This window comes from Tursiops truncatus, chromosome 4, assembly GCF_011762595.2.
Source record: "Tursiops truncatus isolate mTurTru1 chromosome 4, mTurTru1.mat.Y, whole genome shotgun sequence".
Lineage (NCBI taxonomy): Eukaryota > Metazoa > Chordata > Mammalia > Artiodactyla > Delphinidae > Tursiops > Tursiops truncatus.
The window spans coordinates 71,925,397-71,944,349 of record NC_047037.1 but is presented as its reverse complement, the minus strand read 5'-3'; the positions used below and the strand labels follow the sequence as shown (position 1 = coordinate 71,944,349).

The window sequence follows — 18,953 nt, the reverse complement described above, 5'->3', positions numbered from 1 at the left end:
GCGCCGCCGGGAGGCCGTGCGAGTCGGGCCGTTCCGGCGCCCGCGCTGAGCCGCGGGGGAGGGGCGGGGGACGCCCGTGCGGCCGGTGCGTCTGCCCTCAGTGAGGCGGGGCGCGTGGCGGACGCCCCCGGGCAGGGGCGGGAGTGGTGGAGGGGCCGGACGGTAGTCTGTGAAAGGGGCGGTGAGCGAACTGCTCCTGTCTCAAGGCGAGGCTTGGCCTCCGGAGCAGAGACGGGGGGAAGCGGCGGCGGCGGCAGCGGCCCTCGGGCCGGCTGTTGAGGCGATGGCGGCGCCGGCCCCGGGGGCTGGGGCAGCCTCGGGAGGCGCTGGCTGTAGCGGTGGCGGCGGCGCGGGCGCCGGCTCCGGGGCCGCCGGGGCCGGGGGCCGGCTGCCCAGCCGGGTGCTGGAGTTGGTGTTCTCCTACCTGGAGCTGTCCGAGCTGCGGAGCTGCGCCCTGGTGTGCAAGCACTGGTACCGCTGCCTGCACGGCGATGAGAACAGCGAGGTGTGGCGAAGCCTGTGCGCCCGCAGCTTGGCAGAGGAGGCTTTGCGCACGGACATCCTCTGCAACCTGCCGAGCTACAAGGCCAAGGTGAGGGAGCCCCGCGCCACGCCGCTGCCCCCGGTCCCGCTTGTCCGGGCCGCTCTCAGTGCTTCTCAGCTAAGCTTTTGAGTCGGAAGCCTCGCCTCACTATCCCGCCTTTCCACCGCTCCAGTCAATACCTTACCTTACCTCCCCGCGCCATGGAGATCCTCTTCTCTTTGGGTTGAAGTTCTGCTCCTTAACCCACCCCACTTCCGCGATACACTTTTTGAAGGGCCAGGTGGTTTCCCATCCCTGGTTTCCGTCACTCATTCTACTTTCCACAGTCTTTACCCTTAAAAACAGACCACCTCATTGTTGTAGGTTTCAATACTCATCCTATTTTTCTCCCTGCCCTTTATTAAATCACCTTGGCTGCCTTAACATCGGCTTAGTTTCTCAGATCTTTGCTTTCACCGCACCTTTTCCAAGCTCTGATTTATAACTATCTTTTCTTTATTTTTGACCAAGCACTCTTTAATTCCCTCCACTATGTTACAGGCTTATAAATGAGTGTGGTCCAAGGCATCGTGCTGACTTTCAACATAGAGGCTTTAATAGAATATCCTCCCATCGGCACCACTTAACAGTCATAATACTGCCATGTCCCACTATTATTAGCTACTTCCTTGCCACCTTTTTCGTAGTTCCACCTTGGTGTTGTGTCTCTTATGTTCTATTTGTCATCTAACATGCTGATTCCATTTTTGCTGCCTTTTTTCCCTTGCCAGATTCTTGTGATTAGTCTTGCTTTCATATGCAAGTAAAAATGTCAAGTAGCAGATAATGGTAGGACTGAGAGGATTCTTCAAGCAATGTAAATAAAAGGCCTTAAACTTGGGTTCAGTTTGGATGGAAACCACTCTTCAGAATAGCAGTCACCAAGAGCATATATGAGACAGGATGAAGTCTGACCTAGAATATGGTAAACATAAAAATACATTAACAACTAAAAAGGGAAAACATACCTTTTTAATGCTAGACTGCCAGTGGGGCCAGAATAAGGAGTAAATTTTTTTTCCATGTGAAATAGATGTAAAATGTATTCTTCTGTAATAAAACAGGTTTTAGTTTAATAAGATAAGGAATATCGCTTTTTAATATGTCAGCTGTGAAGTTGTTTTTCTATTAAATGAAATAATGTTAATTTGCGAGGACAGTATTTGTACATGGTAGATTCTCAATGGATACTAGTTGTAATTCATATAGTAGAGTGCAGTAGATTGCAGTTTTGTCTTACTGTGCCTGATAAACGTGTAGATTTCATGAGTCTTATTTTTTACTTTTCCATAAAGTTTATTGTTTTTACTTATTTTAAATTAAGACATTTTTGTAATTGGTCTGTAATAGTCATGTTCACATGATTCAAGATTCATATAATAATATGTAATAGATAATGTATTCATGTGAAGAATACATGATTCAAAAGAAGCAAAGTGATGTAAAGCAAAATGTCTTCCTTTTGTCCTTATACCACCGCCATCCAGGTTGGAGGCAACCTATGTTACCTATTTCTTCTGTATCCTTCCAGAGATATTTTAGGTTTCATAAGTTTTTAATACTTTGTATGCCTTTGTACTACTTGCACTATAGGTATTATAGACCTGTACTAATCACATGTACATTCAGATATTGCAGGACTTTTCTTGAATATCTTGAAGATAAAAGATTAATTCAGAAGGAGTCATATAGCCTAGTAGGGACGTCCTCAGTCTAGTAGAGGAGAAAAAAATGTATAGAAATAACTAGTGGTTATTAGTTAGAAATGGTAGAAATTGTTGCTAACTGTTAGAGATATAAATATATATATATACTAGAAGTTTACTGGAAGAGATTTACAAGTTGAGTGGATGATTGTAGAAGGTTTGGGGTTGAGATTGTATTTGAGCTGAACTTTAAAGATGGGGAGAATGTGAACATTTTACTAAGAGGAAGTACCCTGAACAAAATCAAGGCAATGGAAAGCAGAGGGTTTGTACAGCATATATTTTTATTTAAAAAAATATGAATGTTAGGCACTATGCTCAGTTTTGCAGATGCAATGGTGAATAAAAACAGATACAGACTCTTATGGATGCCTTGCCATATGGCACTTACAATCTAGTGCGGGGAAGTGGGTATTAATCAAATAGTCACACAGTTGTAAAATTGCATTTGTGTTAAGTCCTACGAAGGATGGATACATGATGCTCTGAATGTCAGTAATGGAGAATTTGAACTAAGTAGGGAGGTCAGGGAAGGCTTTCTCTGAGGAAATAATGCATGAACTGAGACCTGAATGATAAGGATAAATAGGCCAGAGAGAGAGAAGAGCCTTCCAGGAAGGAACCTGATGAGTATGAGGGACAGAAAATAATCGATGTGGCTGGAGCATAGACAGCAAAAGTGAGGCACGTTTGAGAAAGATGGAAGAGGTGGACTGGGGCCAAACAAAAGGAAGCCATTTTAAATTGTAAGCAAAAGGGGGTTAGGAGTGTGGGGATTGGTGATGTGATATTTTTCCATTTTTTAGAGGTTATTCAGACTTAAGAATGGAGAACAGGTTGGAGGGAGACCTTAGAAATATGAGTATTAGGAAGTATGTAGTAAAAGAGATGGGGAGAAATTTAGAATAAATTTAGGAAATAAAATCTACAGCACTTGGCAATAGATTTGAAATAGGGGGGAGGAAGAGGGAGGTGCTCAGGGTGACTCCTAGGTATCTGGCTTATATGATATAGGGATTACCTGGGCTAGATTTTGGATGAATAACAATGAGTTCAGTTTTGGTAGAACAGAGTTTACAGTGTTTTTAAGACATCCGAGAGTTTTCAGATAGGCATCTGTTACAATTTGTAGCTTGGAGGAAAGGCTAAAGATATAAAATAGTTTAGTTAGATTGAATTGTGATAGGAAATATGATTGTAAAGTTAAGCTGAAACTAGATATATCATGGAGGTCCTTGACATACAGCCTTCAGTCTGTAGTTTGGGCTTTGTCTTACAGCTGGAAAACACAGAAATTTGAACAAAGGAGGGGCGAAGTAAGAGCTGTGCTTTAGAGAAACCAGTCCATAAGGTGAATTCAGGAAGGCAGGGGTTGGTGCCTATACCAGAGGTACTTAAGACCAGAACAAGTGTATAGAGCAGAGACGGGGGTGGCTGGGAGAGGAATTGCAAGAAAACAAGTCCACATAGGTGGACAGCTGACTGGGTGAGGTGGGATGAAGAAGAAGGAAGGGTCAAATAGGATTTCCAGGGAGCCTGGGTAACTGAGAAAATGATGAGAACAGGCTTGGGATAGCATAAAACTGGAAAGTATTTGGAGTTGTCAATCTAATTAGGATTTGTCTTCTTTTTTTTCTTTTTGCGGTACGCGGGCCCCTCACTGCTGCGGCCTCTCCCGCTGCGGAGCACAGGCTCCAGACGCGCAGGCTCAGCGGCATGGCTCACGGGCCCAGCCGCTCCGCCGCATGTGGGATCCTCCCGGACCAGGGCACGAACCCGTGTCCCGTGCATCGGCAGACGGACTCTCAACCACTGCACCACCAGTGAAGCCCCTAGGATTTGTCTTCTTTTTAAAAGTTCATGTTTTACATATTACCAAGTAACATCAGTTATTCCAGTCATACTTGGCATCTAGCTATAATTGTCTAAATTTCAGACTTACATCCTAAATTAGGTCTTAAAGCTGTTTGCTATAATGCAAAATCCAGGTTACGCATGAGACTGTGTAGCAAGAACTATAGATTGTTTTTATTTATTTGTGTATTTTTCCATTTTATCTGATTTTTCACATTATCTCTAAAAGATAAGGACACTTAATCACAATACCATTAGTACATCTAAAGTATAAAGAAATTAATGATAATTCCTTTATATAAAAAGTTTGGTGTTCACATTTCCAATTGTCTCATAAATGTCAAATGTTATATCTTTAATTTTCAGTTTATTTAAGCAAGATCTATATAAAGTTCCCATGACAAACAGTTGATATGTCTTTTAAGGCTATTTTAGTCTACAGATACACCCTCCATCTCTCTCACCTCTTACCCCGGCAGTTTATTTGTTGAAGAAACCAGGTTGTTTACCCTGTAGAGAGGTTCCCTCAATCTGGATTTTGCTGATTTCATTCCCATGGTGTTGCTTAACATGCTTTCTGTCCTCTGTATTTCCTATAGAAGTTTGATCAATTTAGGTTAGATTAGATTTTTTTCAAGATATGTTTTACTAGAGTCAAATGGTTGAGGTGTGTACAGCACTTTTAGGTACTTAAAAGTGTGTTATAATAAGAACAGATCGGAAAAAATTTAGGTATACTTCAGGTTTACATCCTGTTTATGAAAATATGGGATACCTGAACCAAGGAGGTTTTTTGTTTTTGTTTTAATCTGTCCTCTGGAGTACAACAATTAAACAGTGAAGTACTTGCTAATGGTAAATGAGAACTGGATGAGGGGACTGGATGCTTGACTTCTCTTTGGGGCTCTTGTGCTAACTACCTGTTGACTTTACGCCTGTGTCCCCATCCCTGAGTTGAAGTAGGTGAACTTTAACGTCTTTCCTAATGCTGAAATTCTGTGATTCTGGAGTTGATTTCTCAGGTTAACTAAAGCAATAGGTCCCAGCCTTCAGCTGCTTTTGGGTTGTTTGAATAAAGAAGGGATTTTCTAAAAAACGTACAAACTAAAACCTATAAATTATTAAAACATGAGAGAATGTTATTATTTGTACAGAGTAGCAATTTTCATATTGTCTTTATTTTGGAAACTTAAAAAACTGGATTACTGAAGGTCAACTATCCTGTCCTGTCAGTGGTAGCTGCTGTTAATGACTATCTCTTTATAAATTTTAGTGATTGAATTTATGCTATCTAGGGGATTATTTGATTTGGTAAAATGAGAGTGGTGATGTCTCAGTGTATGAGTAATACCTAGCAAGGAGGCTGAGGATCTAAGATAGTTTGTGGTTATTAAAATTTTTCATAAACTCTAGAGCTGATATGCCTAAGTTCTCTATTTTACTTAAAATACAGTTCTTTTTGGTGGCAGCATTGCCAACACGAAAACTGTGCATATCTTAACTTTTTAATGTAAAAATATCGAATATAAACAAGAGTATAGAAAATAACCTCCCTATACCCATCACGAAGCTTTACCAGTGATTAATTCATGGGCAGTCTACTTTCATGTCTACCTTGCCCACTCTCCCATTCCATTCCTGGATATTTCAAAGCAATTCCCAGATATGTCACCCATAAACATTTCAGTACTATCTCTAAAATATAAGGATTCTTGTGTATATCTTTTGATGTGTTAAGAAGTCTATTTGGAGAAATTATACTGTGGTTTAGAATTTTAGTCAATAATGAAACAGCTGGCAGTTTTATTTTTAATGTTGCATAATTTATTATGTTAGGATCCCATGCTGAAACGTGAGCCATTTTTGAGAAATAATTATTGTATTACTTAAAATATATAACTTTATTGTTTAAAAACATGTAGCCTAAAGTTTGGGTACTTTTTAATGTTGAAGAAAAATTAAATTTCTATTTCTTTTGTGTGCTTTCCATCTTTTCAGATACGTGCTTTCCAACATGCTTTCAGCACTAACGACTGCTCCAGGAATGTCTACATTAAGAAGAATGGCTTTACTTTACATCGAAACCCCATCGCTCAGAGCACTGATGGTGCAAGGACCAAGATTGGTTTCAGTGAGGGCCGCCATGCATGGGAAGTGTGGTGGGAGGGCCCTCTGGGCACTGTGGCAGTGATTGGAATTGCCACAAAACGGGCCCCCATGCAATGCCAAGGTTATGTGGCATTGCTGGGCAGTGATGACCAGAGCTGGGGCTGGAATCTAGTGGACAATAATCTACTACATAATGGAGAAGTCAATGGCAGTTTTCCACAATGCAACAATGCACCAAAATATCAGGTGAGGAACTGGCTTAATTTGTTTTAAATTTACAAAATTTTATATAGCAGCATTATTTGTCTTTTTGGTAACTTTTAAATATATAGTGTAACTGGCCTTTTTTGGCTACTCTGACAATAATCTTTAGTATCTCAGTATTTGTTTCCTAATACATATTCAATCTGAGCAATCTGTCTTTAAATCAGGTTGGCAAACTTTTTGTATACAGGGCCAGATAGTAAATATTTTAGGCTTTGTTGTCCATACTGTCTCTCACAACTGTGCAACTATGTTGTTATAGCACAAAAGCAGCCGTGAATTATGTAAATGAATGAGCATAGCTGTATTCCAGTAAAACCTTATTTATAGACTGCAAGCCAGATTTGGCCCAGGGGCCATAGTTTGCCAACTTGTGCTTTGGATTGTAATCTTTCTTATATCATGCACATCGAAATTTACTTTTTCTGGATACCTCACCCCCTCACCCCCACAACTGCACCTGTGTGCATGTGCATACATACTTACCCTCTGCTACTTATTAATCTGGATTGTATTTAAAGCGTCTGGAGGTGTCAGCAATTTCCATAAACATAGGTGAGTTCAGGCACACTACTGCCTATTTATTTATTTGGCCACCCCGCACGGCATGCGGGATCTTAGGTCTCTGATCAGGGATCGAACCTGTGCCCCCTGCAGTGGAAGCACAGAGTCTTACCACTGGACCGCCAGGGAAGTCCCAAACTACTACATTTAAAAATTCTTCTTAAAAAAAAAATTTATTTATTTATTTGACTGCATCAGGTGTTAGTTGCGGCACGCAGATTTTTCGTCGTGGCGTGCGGGCTTCGTGGTCCCACGGCATATGTGAGATCTTAGTTCCCTGACCAGGGATCAAACCCGGGTCCCCAGCATTGGAAGGCAGATTCTTAACCACTGGACCACCAGCAAAGTCCCTAAAAATTCTTAGCCTTAAGCCATACTCACTTGATTCTAGGGTCATAATTATAGTTCCTATTTGTAAAAGCTATATGATTACCATAGATCCAGCAGAGTGTAAAAAATAATAATCTGATAAGAACTTGGAAATTTTAAGGAATTATAGATAGTACATTTCAGAGGAACATGTGGTTTGAAAGCTCTAGCCTCAGTAATGACCTCAAGTGAGACATAATAAAGTAGAAGAACTAAAATATATCTCATTTCCTGATGTATAAAAGCCTGGAAGGATTTTCTTTCATAGAATCCTTTCCTTACTGTCCTTTCAGGCTCTGCAAATGCCCTAAGGAGAACGGACTTAATAATCATTGAAGATAAAGACCTATGACTAACCTTGTGACTTTGTAGTGAAAGTCCTTTATTCTTTATTTTTCAGAGAACATACTCTGTGTGATTTCAGTCCCTTTAAATTTATTGCAGCATGTTTTATTCCCAGCATATGGTTTACCTTGATAAATGTCTATGTATGCTTGAATATATATTCTGTTGGATGGAATAATCTATTAAGGACAGCTAGGTCAAATTGGTTGGTAGTGTATAAGTCTTCTATCTGCTTTCTGTATTTTCTTTCTACCTGTTCTTTCATTTACTAAGGAGTATTAAAATCTCCAACTACAGTTGCTGATTTATCTATCTCTTCTTCCAGTTTTGTCACTTTTTGCTTCATGTGTTTTGGAACTGTTATTAGGTGCATATACATTTAAAATTGTTATATCTACCTACCTGGTTAACTCTTTTATCATTATGAAATGACCTTCTTTGACTCTAGTAATATTCCTTGTCTTTACGTCTATTTTGTCTGATATCAATAAAGCCAATCCAACTTTCTTATGCTTACTATCGCAAAGTACCTCTTTTCCCTCATCCTTTTACTTTTAGACTGTCTTTGTGTTTAAAGTGGGTCCCCCAGACAGCATGTAATTGGATCTTGCTTTTTATCTAACCCAGTCTCTTGATTTGAGTAGTTAGTCCATTTATATTTAATGTAATTGTTGGACTGCTTGATATCATCCTTGTTTCTGTGCCTCTGAAGCTGTGTTCTTTTTTTCTCTGTTTTTTGGATTCATTACTTTCTGTTGTTCTGTCTTCAAGTTCATAGATTTTTTTCTTCTTGTCATTTGAACTCTGCTATTGAGCCAGGCTAGTGAATTTTGGTTATTGTGCCCCTCAGTTCTAAAATTTTCATTTTTATAGTTTCCGTTTCTCTACTGAGATCTCTATTTGTTCATTTATTAATACTATATTTTTCTTTAATTCTTTGGGTATATTTTATAACTACTTTAAGTCTTTGCCAAATCCAGCATCGAAGGCCCACTTGGAGTCTGTTTCTACTGACTGCTTTTTTCTCCATGAGTATGAGTTACACTTTCCTGTTTCTTTTCGTATCCAGTCATTTTTTAAATGAAAATTGGACATGGTAGATAATATATAGTAGTGACTCTGGAATGTTTTGTTTCTTTAGAAGCTACTTTGTACTTCTGAAAACTGTAGGCTTTCTTGTTCTAGTAGGCAGTTAACTTGCCTGCACTGAAACTATACAGCAGCTTATGTCTTTATTCAGTTTTTTTGGCCTCTAGCTGCTACTTTTTCTGCCTGGTTCCCTGGGGGTTTCCCCTGTGTTTGTGTAATACAGTCATCACATGAGGATTTGGGCAGAGTTTATTTTCAGATTTTGGGGCTCATCTTCTTTGTGGTTTTTTGCTTGCAGAGTTCCTCTAAGTTTCCAGTTGCTCTGCTGTCTCCAAATTTTGTCCTCTGACACCTAAAACTGTAAGACTGTCTTTCTGCTCTCTGTGCTATGTGTATGTGTGCTGTATGCTCAAACGTAAAGCAAACTTGCAGATTTCACTTGGAGTGGTTCTATTTTGTTATTTTCATCTTCTGTAAAACAGGGATAACTCCTGGGATTGATATGAGAATTAAATGAGATAATATAAAATCACTCAACAATACTCATGAAAATATTAGCTTTTATTTCCTTTTTTTTTTTGCGGTACATGGGCCTCTCACCGCTGCGGCCCCTCCCGCCGTGTAGCACAGGCTCCGGACGCGCAGCCCCAGCGGCCATGGCTCACGGGCCCAGCCGCTCCGCGGCATGCGGGATCCTCCCGGACTGGGGCACGAACCCGCGTCCCCCGCATCGGCAGGCGGACCCTCAACCACTGCACCACCAGGGAAGCCCCTAGCTTTTATTTCTGATTTTTGCTGTTGTTCGTGTTTTGTTTGTAACAGTAGTGATGATGGTGATTTGGAGGTTCTTAAAATGGGGTTAATCTGTGAGTTGGGCAGAGGGAGAGAAAAAGTAGATGTTGGTAGTTATTTGTGATAGGAAATACAATGAAGGAAAGTAATGATAGCAGCAGGGGGTATCATAATTTGGAAGTATTAAATTATGGTTTTTTGATTGCAAATGTTAGGACTTTCTGCCTCCAAGTATATAGATGCAACAGCCTTTAATACATGCAAATTATAAGGATAAACATGCTCTTTCTTTGTTTACTTTTCCAAATGGGAAAAGAAATGGGTAATTGTGCTTCCAGTTTAGTTTAACAATCAGTACTGCTATTCTTATAACAAACGGGTGTTTCAGAGTAGTGGACCACAAAGTGATTGTTTAATAAGCCTATTCTGCATCTTTAGAACCTATAGTCAGATTTGGCTATTCATGATTATGTAAGTTCCGTGTTGTATGTAGAACTGCTTTGTAAATTTTAAAGGTTGTGGAAGTGTTTTATTATAGTAATTTTTTTTTATTGTGGTAAAATATACACAACAATCTTTATTCTTTTAACTATTTGTAAGTGTATAATTCAGTGGCATTAAATACATTCACAATGTTGTATAACCATCATCACTATATATACCCAAAACTTTTTCATCATCCCCAGCATAAACTCTGTGCCCACTGAACAATAACTCCACATTTCTTCCTCCCCCAAGCCTCTGGTAACCTCTATTCAATTTTCAATCTATATGAATTTGAATATTCCAGGTGCTTGATACAAGTGGTATCATATAATATTTGTATTTTTGTGTCTGGCTTATTTCTCTTAGCATAATGCTTTCAAGGTCCATTCATGTTGTAGCACATACTAAAATTTCATTTCTTTTTAAGGTTGAATAACATTCCATTGTATGTATGTACTATAGTAATTTGAGAAAATTTAGGTAGCCTTTTTTGGTAAAATATGCCAAGTTATAGATTTTAGTGGTAACCTTCTTAAGAAAAGTCTTTAAAAAGAATAAATAAAATCTGGGGACTGTTCAGGAAGAATATTTAAATTTTCAGTATTAAATATAAATCCCACACAAGTCTTAAGTTTTTTTAAAAAAAACTATCAAAACAAACATTTATGATGAAATTGATGTATGTTCTTTTTCTAGATGTTTCTCCCTGACCAAATAACTTTTTTGGTTTTTCTAGATAACTTTTGAGATATATTCTTAATAATATTTTTAACTTGATTACATCTAGCTGTGCCTTTGATGGGTTTTCTTCTTACCTTCTTTTGATGTCTGTTTGCAGATAGGAGAAAGAATTCGAGTCATCTTGGACATGGAAGATAAGACTTTAGCTTTTGAACGTGGATATGAATTCCTGGGGGTTGCCTTTAGAGGACTTCCAAAGGTCTGCTTATATCCAGCAGTTTCTGCTGTATATGGTAACACAGAAGTGACTTTGGTTTACCTTGGAAAACCTTTGGATGGATGACAGTGGCTTTCTTGGGATGAAAGACAGAGTGGAGGAGATACCTGCTTATGGAAAGTAGAATCATGAAGTGACAGTGTCATACATGCATGCCCAAGAAACATCCTGAAAAAACACATGATATTGTTAACTGGAGAAGCAACTCTACAGCAGAGATTATCTTAGTGTTTCCTCTTTTCTACTGGGCCAGAAAAATCCTCAGGGTTGCAGTTGGTTGAGTGGGCAGTTGACATATGCATGTTTCAACAGATTTTGTCTCTAAGTTAGCGATGTGATATTTTCAACTTCTAAGGTGAGATCTTAGAGATGGTGTAAAAGGGATAAGATAGGGAACTAGCAAGAGTTTTAAGTAGTGTGTTTGTGAAGAAAGACTGATCCTGTTTTACAACTGCCTGTTTTTTCTCCAGACCCTTTTTTCCAGCCAGCTTGACTATTAGAAAAGTATGAAACTGGTTGGATTTTATTTAATATTTTTAATATATTGAGAAGCATGGTCTGCCTGGACTGCACTTCTCTAACGGTGAGATATAAAATTGTGCAGCTATTTTAAAAGTTGTATATACAATATGTGTGTAAAAAAAAACTGTAAAAAAAAAAACAGGACAAAGGAGTTGCTTTGTTCTAGTTCAGTTTCTTAAAAACCACTACATGGTACAAAATTAGAATAACATTTAGGGACAGTTTGGTAACTACAAAGAAGAAAATTTTAAGAGGAGATGTGTTGTATTGGCTCATTTTGTATTATATTTGGCTTACAGTTTCCATGCCTATTACAGTCTGATTTATTTTTTTAGCCATCAAAATTATTATACAGGTCCCTCAAATCTCCAGGCCAAGATTGAGGGAAGGCAAATCTATTTCTAATCATTCGTATATCAATAATAATAATAATGTGCATCTTATAGAATCTGGTTTTATTTTTTGACCTGCAAGAAAGTGTCTCATAAGAACAGAGAGCATTGCCATTTGTTCTTATAGGCCTCAAATATGAAAGCTGTTAGTCACAGACCTTAAGAAAATAATTGATCAATGGTCCTTTTATTTTGTAACTTTATAATGCTGTAGATATTATAATTTTTTAATTTCATATTGTTTACATCATGCAACAATCTAAGCCTCAAACTCTTTATTGGGGTTGTCAAGAAAATGTTTACTCATCCATCTGAAACAGTGCCAACCTGAACCCAGCTTAAGAATGTTCTTTATCTCATTATAAATAATTGCCCCCATGGGACTTGAAATAAAATACCTTATGCTGGAAACTTCAGGTTGGTGATATTTTGAAGGTTTTATTGTAGAAGAGTTTAACGTTAATTCCTATTCAGAATTTTTGACTAAGAAATCTGATTTCACTAATACTCTTTCAAATTAATAATTCAACGTACATGAGCTGAGATTTTCTTTTGTTAGAAAGGAAACAAACATCTTTCTGTATGAAAGTATAAATTGTATGGTTTCAGATACATCTTTGTGATAAGAAGTGACTAAGGCAAGTGGAATCTTTGTAGTTTTTAGGTTTTGCTGTATGCATATTTTGTTTTGAATCTAAAAAAATTAGGGACAGCAAGCATCTGGCTGTGGTTCTTGGGTTGCTCCTTGCGAGTTAATATTATCAGTACTCCTGTGAAACAACGGATTTCAGTCATGAACAAAGATTTCATTTTTGCCACCTGAAAGGTTTACAAGTATTTGTTGTGTATTTGGTGTGTTGCTTAAAGGTGTAATCTGTTAAAGATCCTTTTTGATACCCACATCAAGAAAGAAACCTCCTAGAAACCATATTTAATACTACAGAGTGAAATTATATGTTAAATGTATTAGAGAACATAGCTGCTACAGAAATTGATTTTTCTTGGTGTAGAACAACTCAATTTGGCAAAGTTTAAAATTTAATTAAAGAAGAGATCTGGTTCAGGATAAAGATTGAACTAGTTAGAAAGCTATGAGGTCTTTTAAGCACTTGTTTCTTTTTCAGATTGTGATATGGTCAATTCAAGAGCTTTTGCTCAGAGTTTTGTTTATATCTTCTGTTTTGTCTTATTAGTAAACATTCATTTGTAACAAAGTTTTGAAGGTGCTGAATGGAAAATGGAAACACATGGTTATTGCATATTGAACCTAGAATCAAATGATTGCCTAAATATTAATAACAAGCCATTCTTGTCTCAAAGACTTAAATTCTTTAATATCCAATTTGCAAATTTTATAAAATGGAGGTTCATATTTAGCATGAGCATCAGGGGAATGAAGAGCCTTCATTTATAACCTGGTAAATTAATTTGTTACTGGAGACCAATAGTAGTTGTACAGAATACTAAGACAAACTGTTATAATGTTTGAGGAAATGGAATCTCTTTTTCATTGGTGCTGAGAGAGCACTTAGGTAGAAGCCAGTTGCCTCTGAATATTGAATATAAATCATCTAAACCAGTGGTTCTCAAACTTGGCTATAGTTTGGAGTCACAGGCATTTTGAAAAATATTGATGCTTGGGTCCCATACCCTAATATTCTGATGTTGGTCTGGGCTATGACATGACCATAAGGATTTTTAAAAACTTCTTAGGTGATTTCAATATGTTGCCAAGGTTGAGAACCACTGATCTAAATTCACCTTAAGTTTTCTCATCTGCAAAAAAAAAAAAAAAAAATCCTTGCTCCCTCCCTTCACTACCTCATAAGGATATTGGGGGTAAAGAAGAAAATAATGGGAAAGTGCTTGTGCTATGGATAAAAAGTGCTATTGAAAGGCAAAGTTATATTTGTTGTATTTCAGCTGAAACTATGATCAGGAAGAAATGTGTAATTGAATTTGCTCTGTTGACTTTGGAAACCAGGAGCACTCTCTTTGGTTCTTAAATTTAGCAAAGCGTGCAGATGGGTAAGAAAACATTACTATTACTCTTATTCATTCTATGGTCTTCTGTCATACTTGGGATAGGCTGGTTTAATTATCTGGTTTTACACAGGAAAGAAGAAATATTAAGTTTTAAAGTCTGTAATGGTCAATGGCTCACAATTCATTAAAACTTTTCATACAAAGAATTCTGTGGTTAATATATGTCATTTCTTAGTTGCCGTTATTTTTTCATTATCTGACTTTTGAATATTGAACCATTTATTTCACCTTCTTCATTCTTATTCCTGTAAGTTTGGATATAGATTTGATAAGGCACCTAAACCAAGTAGGTGTTGCTCAGTTGAATACTTCAACTCATGGTTCCGTGATTAGGCATCTTCCATCTTTTAGATATGATTTGACCTGGGAGAGAGAGTTTTGAAAAGAACAGAGCCCTAACCCACGTAGTAGGTATTACAATTAACTTTTAATTTATGTCTCCAAACTGCTGTTTATATAGACTGTAATATTTATATTTTTGGTCGTTTAAAAAAATGAACAGTTTGATAAGATAGAAACTTGAATTTTAAAGATGAGTATTGAGATTACATTCTAGAACTCAAGACCACCACTTTAAAGCCTTCCTGAAAGGAACAGTTCATACCTAACCCAAATGCTATTCTAATAAAGCATTCCTCAGTTTCTCCAGCTGAATGTAATCTCTCCTTCCTTGAAATTTCCTTGTCTTTATATTTATCTATACATAGCTCATGCTGTATTACTTTGTACCTTGTATAAATTTATTTATATTTATTATTTGTTTATGTCTTAGCTCCCCTAAACATCTTAAGAAAGAATCTCTGATGGACTCATCTTTATGCTCATGTTATCAAACCCAATGTAGGAAGAAAAAAAGCTCTGAATTTACAGACGATAGTAACTAAAGATAGATGAGAAAAATTCTTTTTGTATCCTATCCGAGTGAAGCAAATCTGAGGCTTGTAAGGAAGAAATAGTGACTGTGAATGCATTTTAGCCATTCCCCTTTATTCTTAAATATTGGTAAACTCTGATACTTAGTTCTTGGTATAGATTTCTTATTTGTTTAGAATTAAAATTAGAATTCTGTATATTAATTTTTTGAAATTCTTTTTTGCTTTAGTTTCTTAATAAAAAATTAAGACAAACATTAATCCCCTGTGATTGCTTACATTTAAAACAAGGAATTTTTTTATATATTGGTCAGGAAGAAAAATGGTAATACCTTAGTAGCCAAATGTGTTGATGGAATTTACCTATAAATTCCATGCCTTTTAATAATGGAATCCACATTTTCCATGTTTAGAATGGACCATGGCCAGGGAATAATAATTCACTAGAATCCTGTTTCGCTATCGCCTCCACCCCCAGCTAACAGTTGTTTGATAATGCAGTTGTTTGCCAAGAGTTATGAGAATCAGGCATGGCTGAACAAATGGCTCCTGTGATCTAAAAGCTTAAAAGAATCAGTTGATCATGTTGCTGAAAGTTGCTTGATGTATTAATATGTTAAAATTTATACAAAGTTTTAATTTTCTAAAGGAAAATTAAGTAGGTGTAAAATTTCTGTATCCTTTTGTTTAGTGGGAAGAGATACCAGGGACAGCTTTACCAGTCTGTTGTCCTAATTTCTTTTTTGAATCCTCCCCCAAGCCATTTGCTTTTTATTTAATGTAGTCATTAAAATATTTTTGAGAGCAACATGTTCTCTACTTTTCAGAATATAGTTTGTTGAAAGAAGTAGCCCCTCAAGATTTAAGATTGTCATTGTTCCGCTTCTGTGTATAGGATTTCATGATGAATGAGTGACTCAAGAAGTAAGAATCATTTAGAGAGTTTTCCTTAGGTCACTCTGTTGACAGTCCTTAATTTCTGTTTCTTTTCTGAGAGGGGGGGGAAACATATAAGAGAAAGATTAGGGATTGTCTTTCTTCTCCCTCTTTTTCTCTATAAATGAAATGGAGGATGAAATTGAGTAATGGGAATGGTGTAGAGGTCCTATCTCCTTTGAGAAGGCTCCTGAAATAATTTATTAAAATGCTAATATCCATTTAGATTAATTAGAGGCATATTGTAATGGGAGTAGGCCAGATATCTTTATTCTAATGTATAAAAGGTTTTTTTATTCAGCCGTGCCCTTTGTTGATTACCTTTACTTTCGAAAGAAAGGATACTTAAGGTTCAAATGGGAGGGGTCAATGACTTCTCTCCCCACCTCAACAGTCCAGAGAGTGATATATGTAGTTCACAACTAAATTGCCCAGAGCTCTACCAGCCTCACTAGACTCCACAACCCAGTGGACAGAGTGAGGGGAGGGTACGCCTGGAGTACATTGAAAGGACAACCAACTGCTCTTTTAAGTAGTAACTCTACCAGGTAAAGGCTGGTGGGGTTTTTTGGTTTTGTTTTAATTCTCATGGCCTACATCTGTGTAACAATCCCTGCACTTCAGATTTTTTCAGATGCCTCTTTTAAAATGTTTTGAGGAGCTCAGTAATGTTCTAGCATTTTGGTTTTAAGGTAAGAACACTGGAGTAATAGTTCAGGAGTCACAAGCTCTAAGGCCTGGCAGTCCTGGTAGCCATGACATGGTTCCTGAGCAGATTTCTTCCCTTTTAGGGCTGTTTCTTTACGTGCTTAAATGAGGAGATTGACCCAGCTCAGTGGTTCTCATTTTGGGCTGCTCACTAGAATCACCTGGGAAGCTTTAATTTTTTAAACATCTTTATTGAGATATAATCAACATATAGTAAGCTACACTTATTTCAAGTGTGCACTTAGATAAGTTTTGACATAGGTATACACCCATCACAATCAAGTTAATATATACCTGGGAAGCTTTTAAAAGATAAGATTTCCAGGCAAATTAAATTAGATGGGGTAGGGGGGATGCACTCAGGCATCAGTAACACTATTTTTTTTTAAAGTTCCCAGTAATTCTCCTCTGACTAGAAATCACCATTCAGGACTGACTTTTGAAGAGACTGAGAGCGGAGGCAAAATCTCTTTTATGACCAGGAAAAACAAAACAAAACAACAACAAAATATATATATTTAGTTTATATAATATATAATTTGTTTTATATATATATTCATATATAAAACTCTAGCCCTTTACTGAGAACAAGTCAATGGCAGAGCCAGAGCTAGTAGCTAAGGCATCTAATACCTACCTCTTCTGTTTGTCCTTCTGTCATCCTTAGCTAAATATATGCAGTCATTTAAAAGAGAATGGACTTGAGGACACGGAGAGGGGGAAGGATAAGCTGGGGCGAAGTGAGAGCGTAGCATGGACATATATACACTCCCAAATGTAAAATAGATAGCTAGGGGGACGCAGCCACATAGCACAGGGAGATCAGCTCGGTGCTTTGTGACCACCTAGAGGGCTGGGATAGGGAGGGTGGGAGGGAGACGCAAGAGGGAGGGGATATGAGGATATATGTATAGGTATAGCTGATTCACTTTGTTATAAAGCAGAAACTAACACACCATTGTAAAGCAATTATACTCCAATAAAGATGTTAAAAAAATAAAAGAGGTCAGTGTCCTTATTAGGATTCTTTCAGGGACAGTGGATTTAGTATCCTTCCTGAATCAGGGTGGTTATGAAATTTGAGTGCTAAACCAAAGCTGAGAAGCTGCACCTGTGGTTTGTCACATGTTAGAATCAAACTTTTGACCTCTTCGAAAAAAAGGGAGATATAATCATTGAAAATTGCTGCAGGAGAGAAATGGTAAAAGCTGGTGTTACGGGTTGAGTTGTGTCCCACCCCCACCCCCAAAGTCCCAGGTGCCTCATAATGTGACCTTATTTGGAAATAGCATTGTTGCAGGTGTAATTAGTTAAGATCATACTGGAATAGGGTGGGTCTCCAATCCAGTGTGATTGGTGTCCTTATAAAAAGGGTATATTTGGACCCAGACATGCACAGAGGGAGGATACCACATGAAGATAAAAGCAAAGATTGAGCAGAAGCCATGGAATATCAAAGATTGCCAGCAAAACTACCAGGTGCTAGGACAGAGGAGGCATGGAACAGATTCCTCCCTTACAGCTCTTAGAAGGAACCAGTTCTGCCCACACTTTAATCTTGGACTTCTGGCCTCCAGAACAGTGAGAAGATAAATTTCTCGGTTTTTTTTGTTTTTTTTTTTTTTTTTTGTGGTACGCGGGCCTCTCACTGGTGTGGCCTCTCCTGTTGCGGAGCACAGGCTCCGGACGCGCAGGCTCAGCTCTATGGCGCACGGGCCCAGCCACTCCAACGGCATGTGGGATCTTCCCAGACCGGGGCACGAACCCGTGTCCCCTGCCTCGGCAGGCGTACTCTCAACCACTGGGCCACCAGGGAAGCCCCAAATTTCTGTTTTTAAGTCACCCAGTGTGTGGTATTTTGCTATGGCAGCCCTAGGAAATCAATATACCTGGTAAGTTTTTGCTCTACCAATTTTCCTATTTCTCTCTGGGGGCAACTTCGACGCTGTACTGTGTTGTTCACTGAATCAAGAGTAAGGCCAGGAAATATTTTCAAGGGTGTTATAGATTTGTTGGAAGGTCTTTTGTCAGGTTGCATTGGTAACCCAGAGTTTGTAAAGTACAATACGTAGTGTAGTGGTTAAGGGCATGGATTCTGGAGTCAAGACTGCCTGGATTCAACCCCAGTTCTACACTTAATAGCTGCGTAACTTTGGAGAAGACGTTTGATTTCTCTGTACCTCAGTTCTCTGTAAAAGGGGAACGGCGAGGGGAGTGCTAAATCGTTTATAGGATATGGTGAGGTTGAAATGAAAGGCACATTGAGCTGCTTTAGAACAGCGCCAGGAACATAGTAAGCATTCAGTACATTTCTCATTATAATAGGTAAATATCATTAAGAACCGACCTTGAGAAAAA

At 38.2% G+C, this 18,953-nt stretch overlaps 1 protein-coding gene across 3 annotated transcripts; it reads left to right on the top strand.

The window, feature by feature from the left end:
• The first annotated feature begins 6 nt into the window (after window positions 1-6).
• Window positions 7-14,244, top strand: FBXO45 (F-box protein 45). Of its 3 annotated transcripts, none has more exons than XM_073804076.1 (3): window positions 7-592; window positions 6,142-6,498; window positions 9,509-10,982. In XM_073804076.1, exons 1-3 carry the CDS (start codon window positions 284-286, stop codon window positions 9,797-9,799), a joined length of 957 nt encoding a protein of 318 aa, XP_073660177.1. In that variant the 5' UTR covers window positions 7-283; the 3' UTR covers window positions 9,800-10,982. The 3 variants fall into 3 exon arrangements, with proteins under 3 accessions (XP_073660177.1, XP_073660178.1, XP_019778461.1); XM_073804077.1 differs by having other exon boundaries at window positions 9,442-10,982; XM_019922902.3 differs by lacking the exon at window positions 9,509-10,982 and adding an exon at window positions 11,000-14,244 and having other exon boundaries at window positions 145-592.
• The last annotated feature ends 4,709 nt before the right edge of the window (window positions 14,245-18,953 follow it).

What these genes read in the sequence shown, in the direction of transcription:
- FBXO45 (XM_073804076.1), top strand. Translation starts at nt 284, where the DNA reads ATGGCGGCGCCGGCCCCGGGGGCTGGGGCAGCCTCGGGAGGCGCTGGC. An exon ending in TGCCGAGCTACAAGGCCAAG is followed by an intron (nt 593 to 6,141) that starts GTGAGGGAGCCC and finishes CCATCTTTTCAG; the next exon opens with ATACGTGCTTTCCAACATGC. An exon ending in ACAATGCACCAAAATATCAG is followed by an intron (nt 6,499 to 9,508) that starts GTGAGGAACTGG and finishes CCCGCCGTGTAG; the next exon opens with CACAGGCTCCGGACGCGCAG.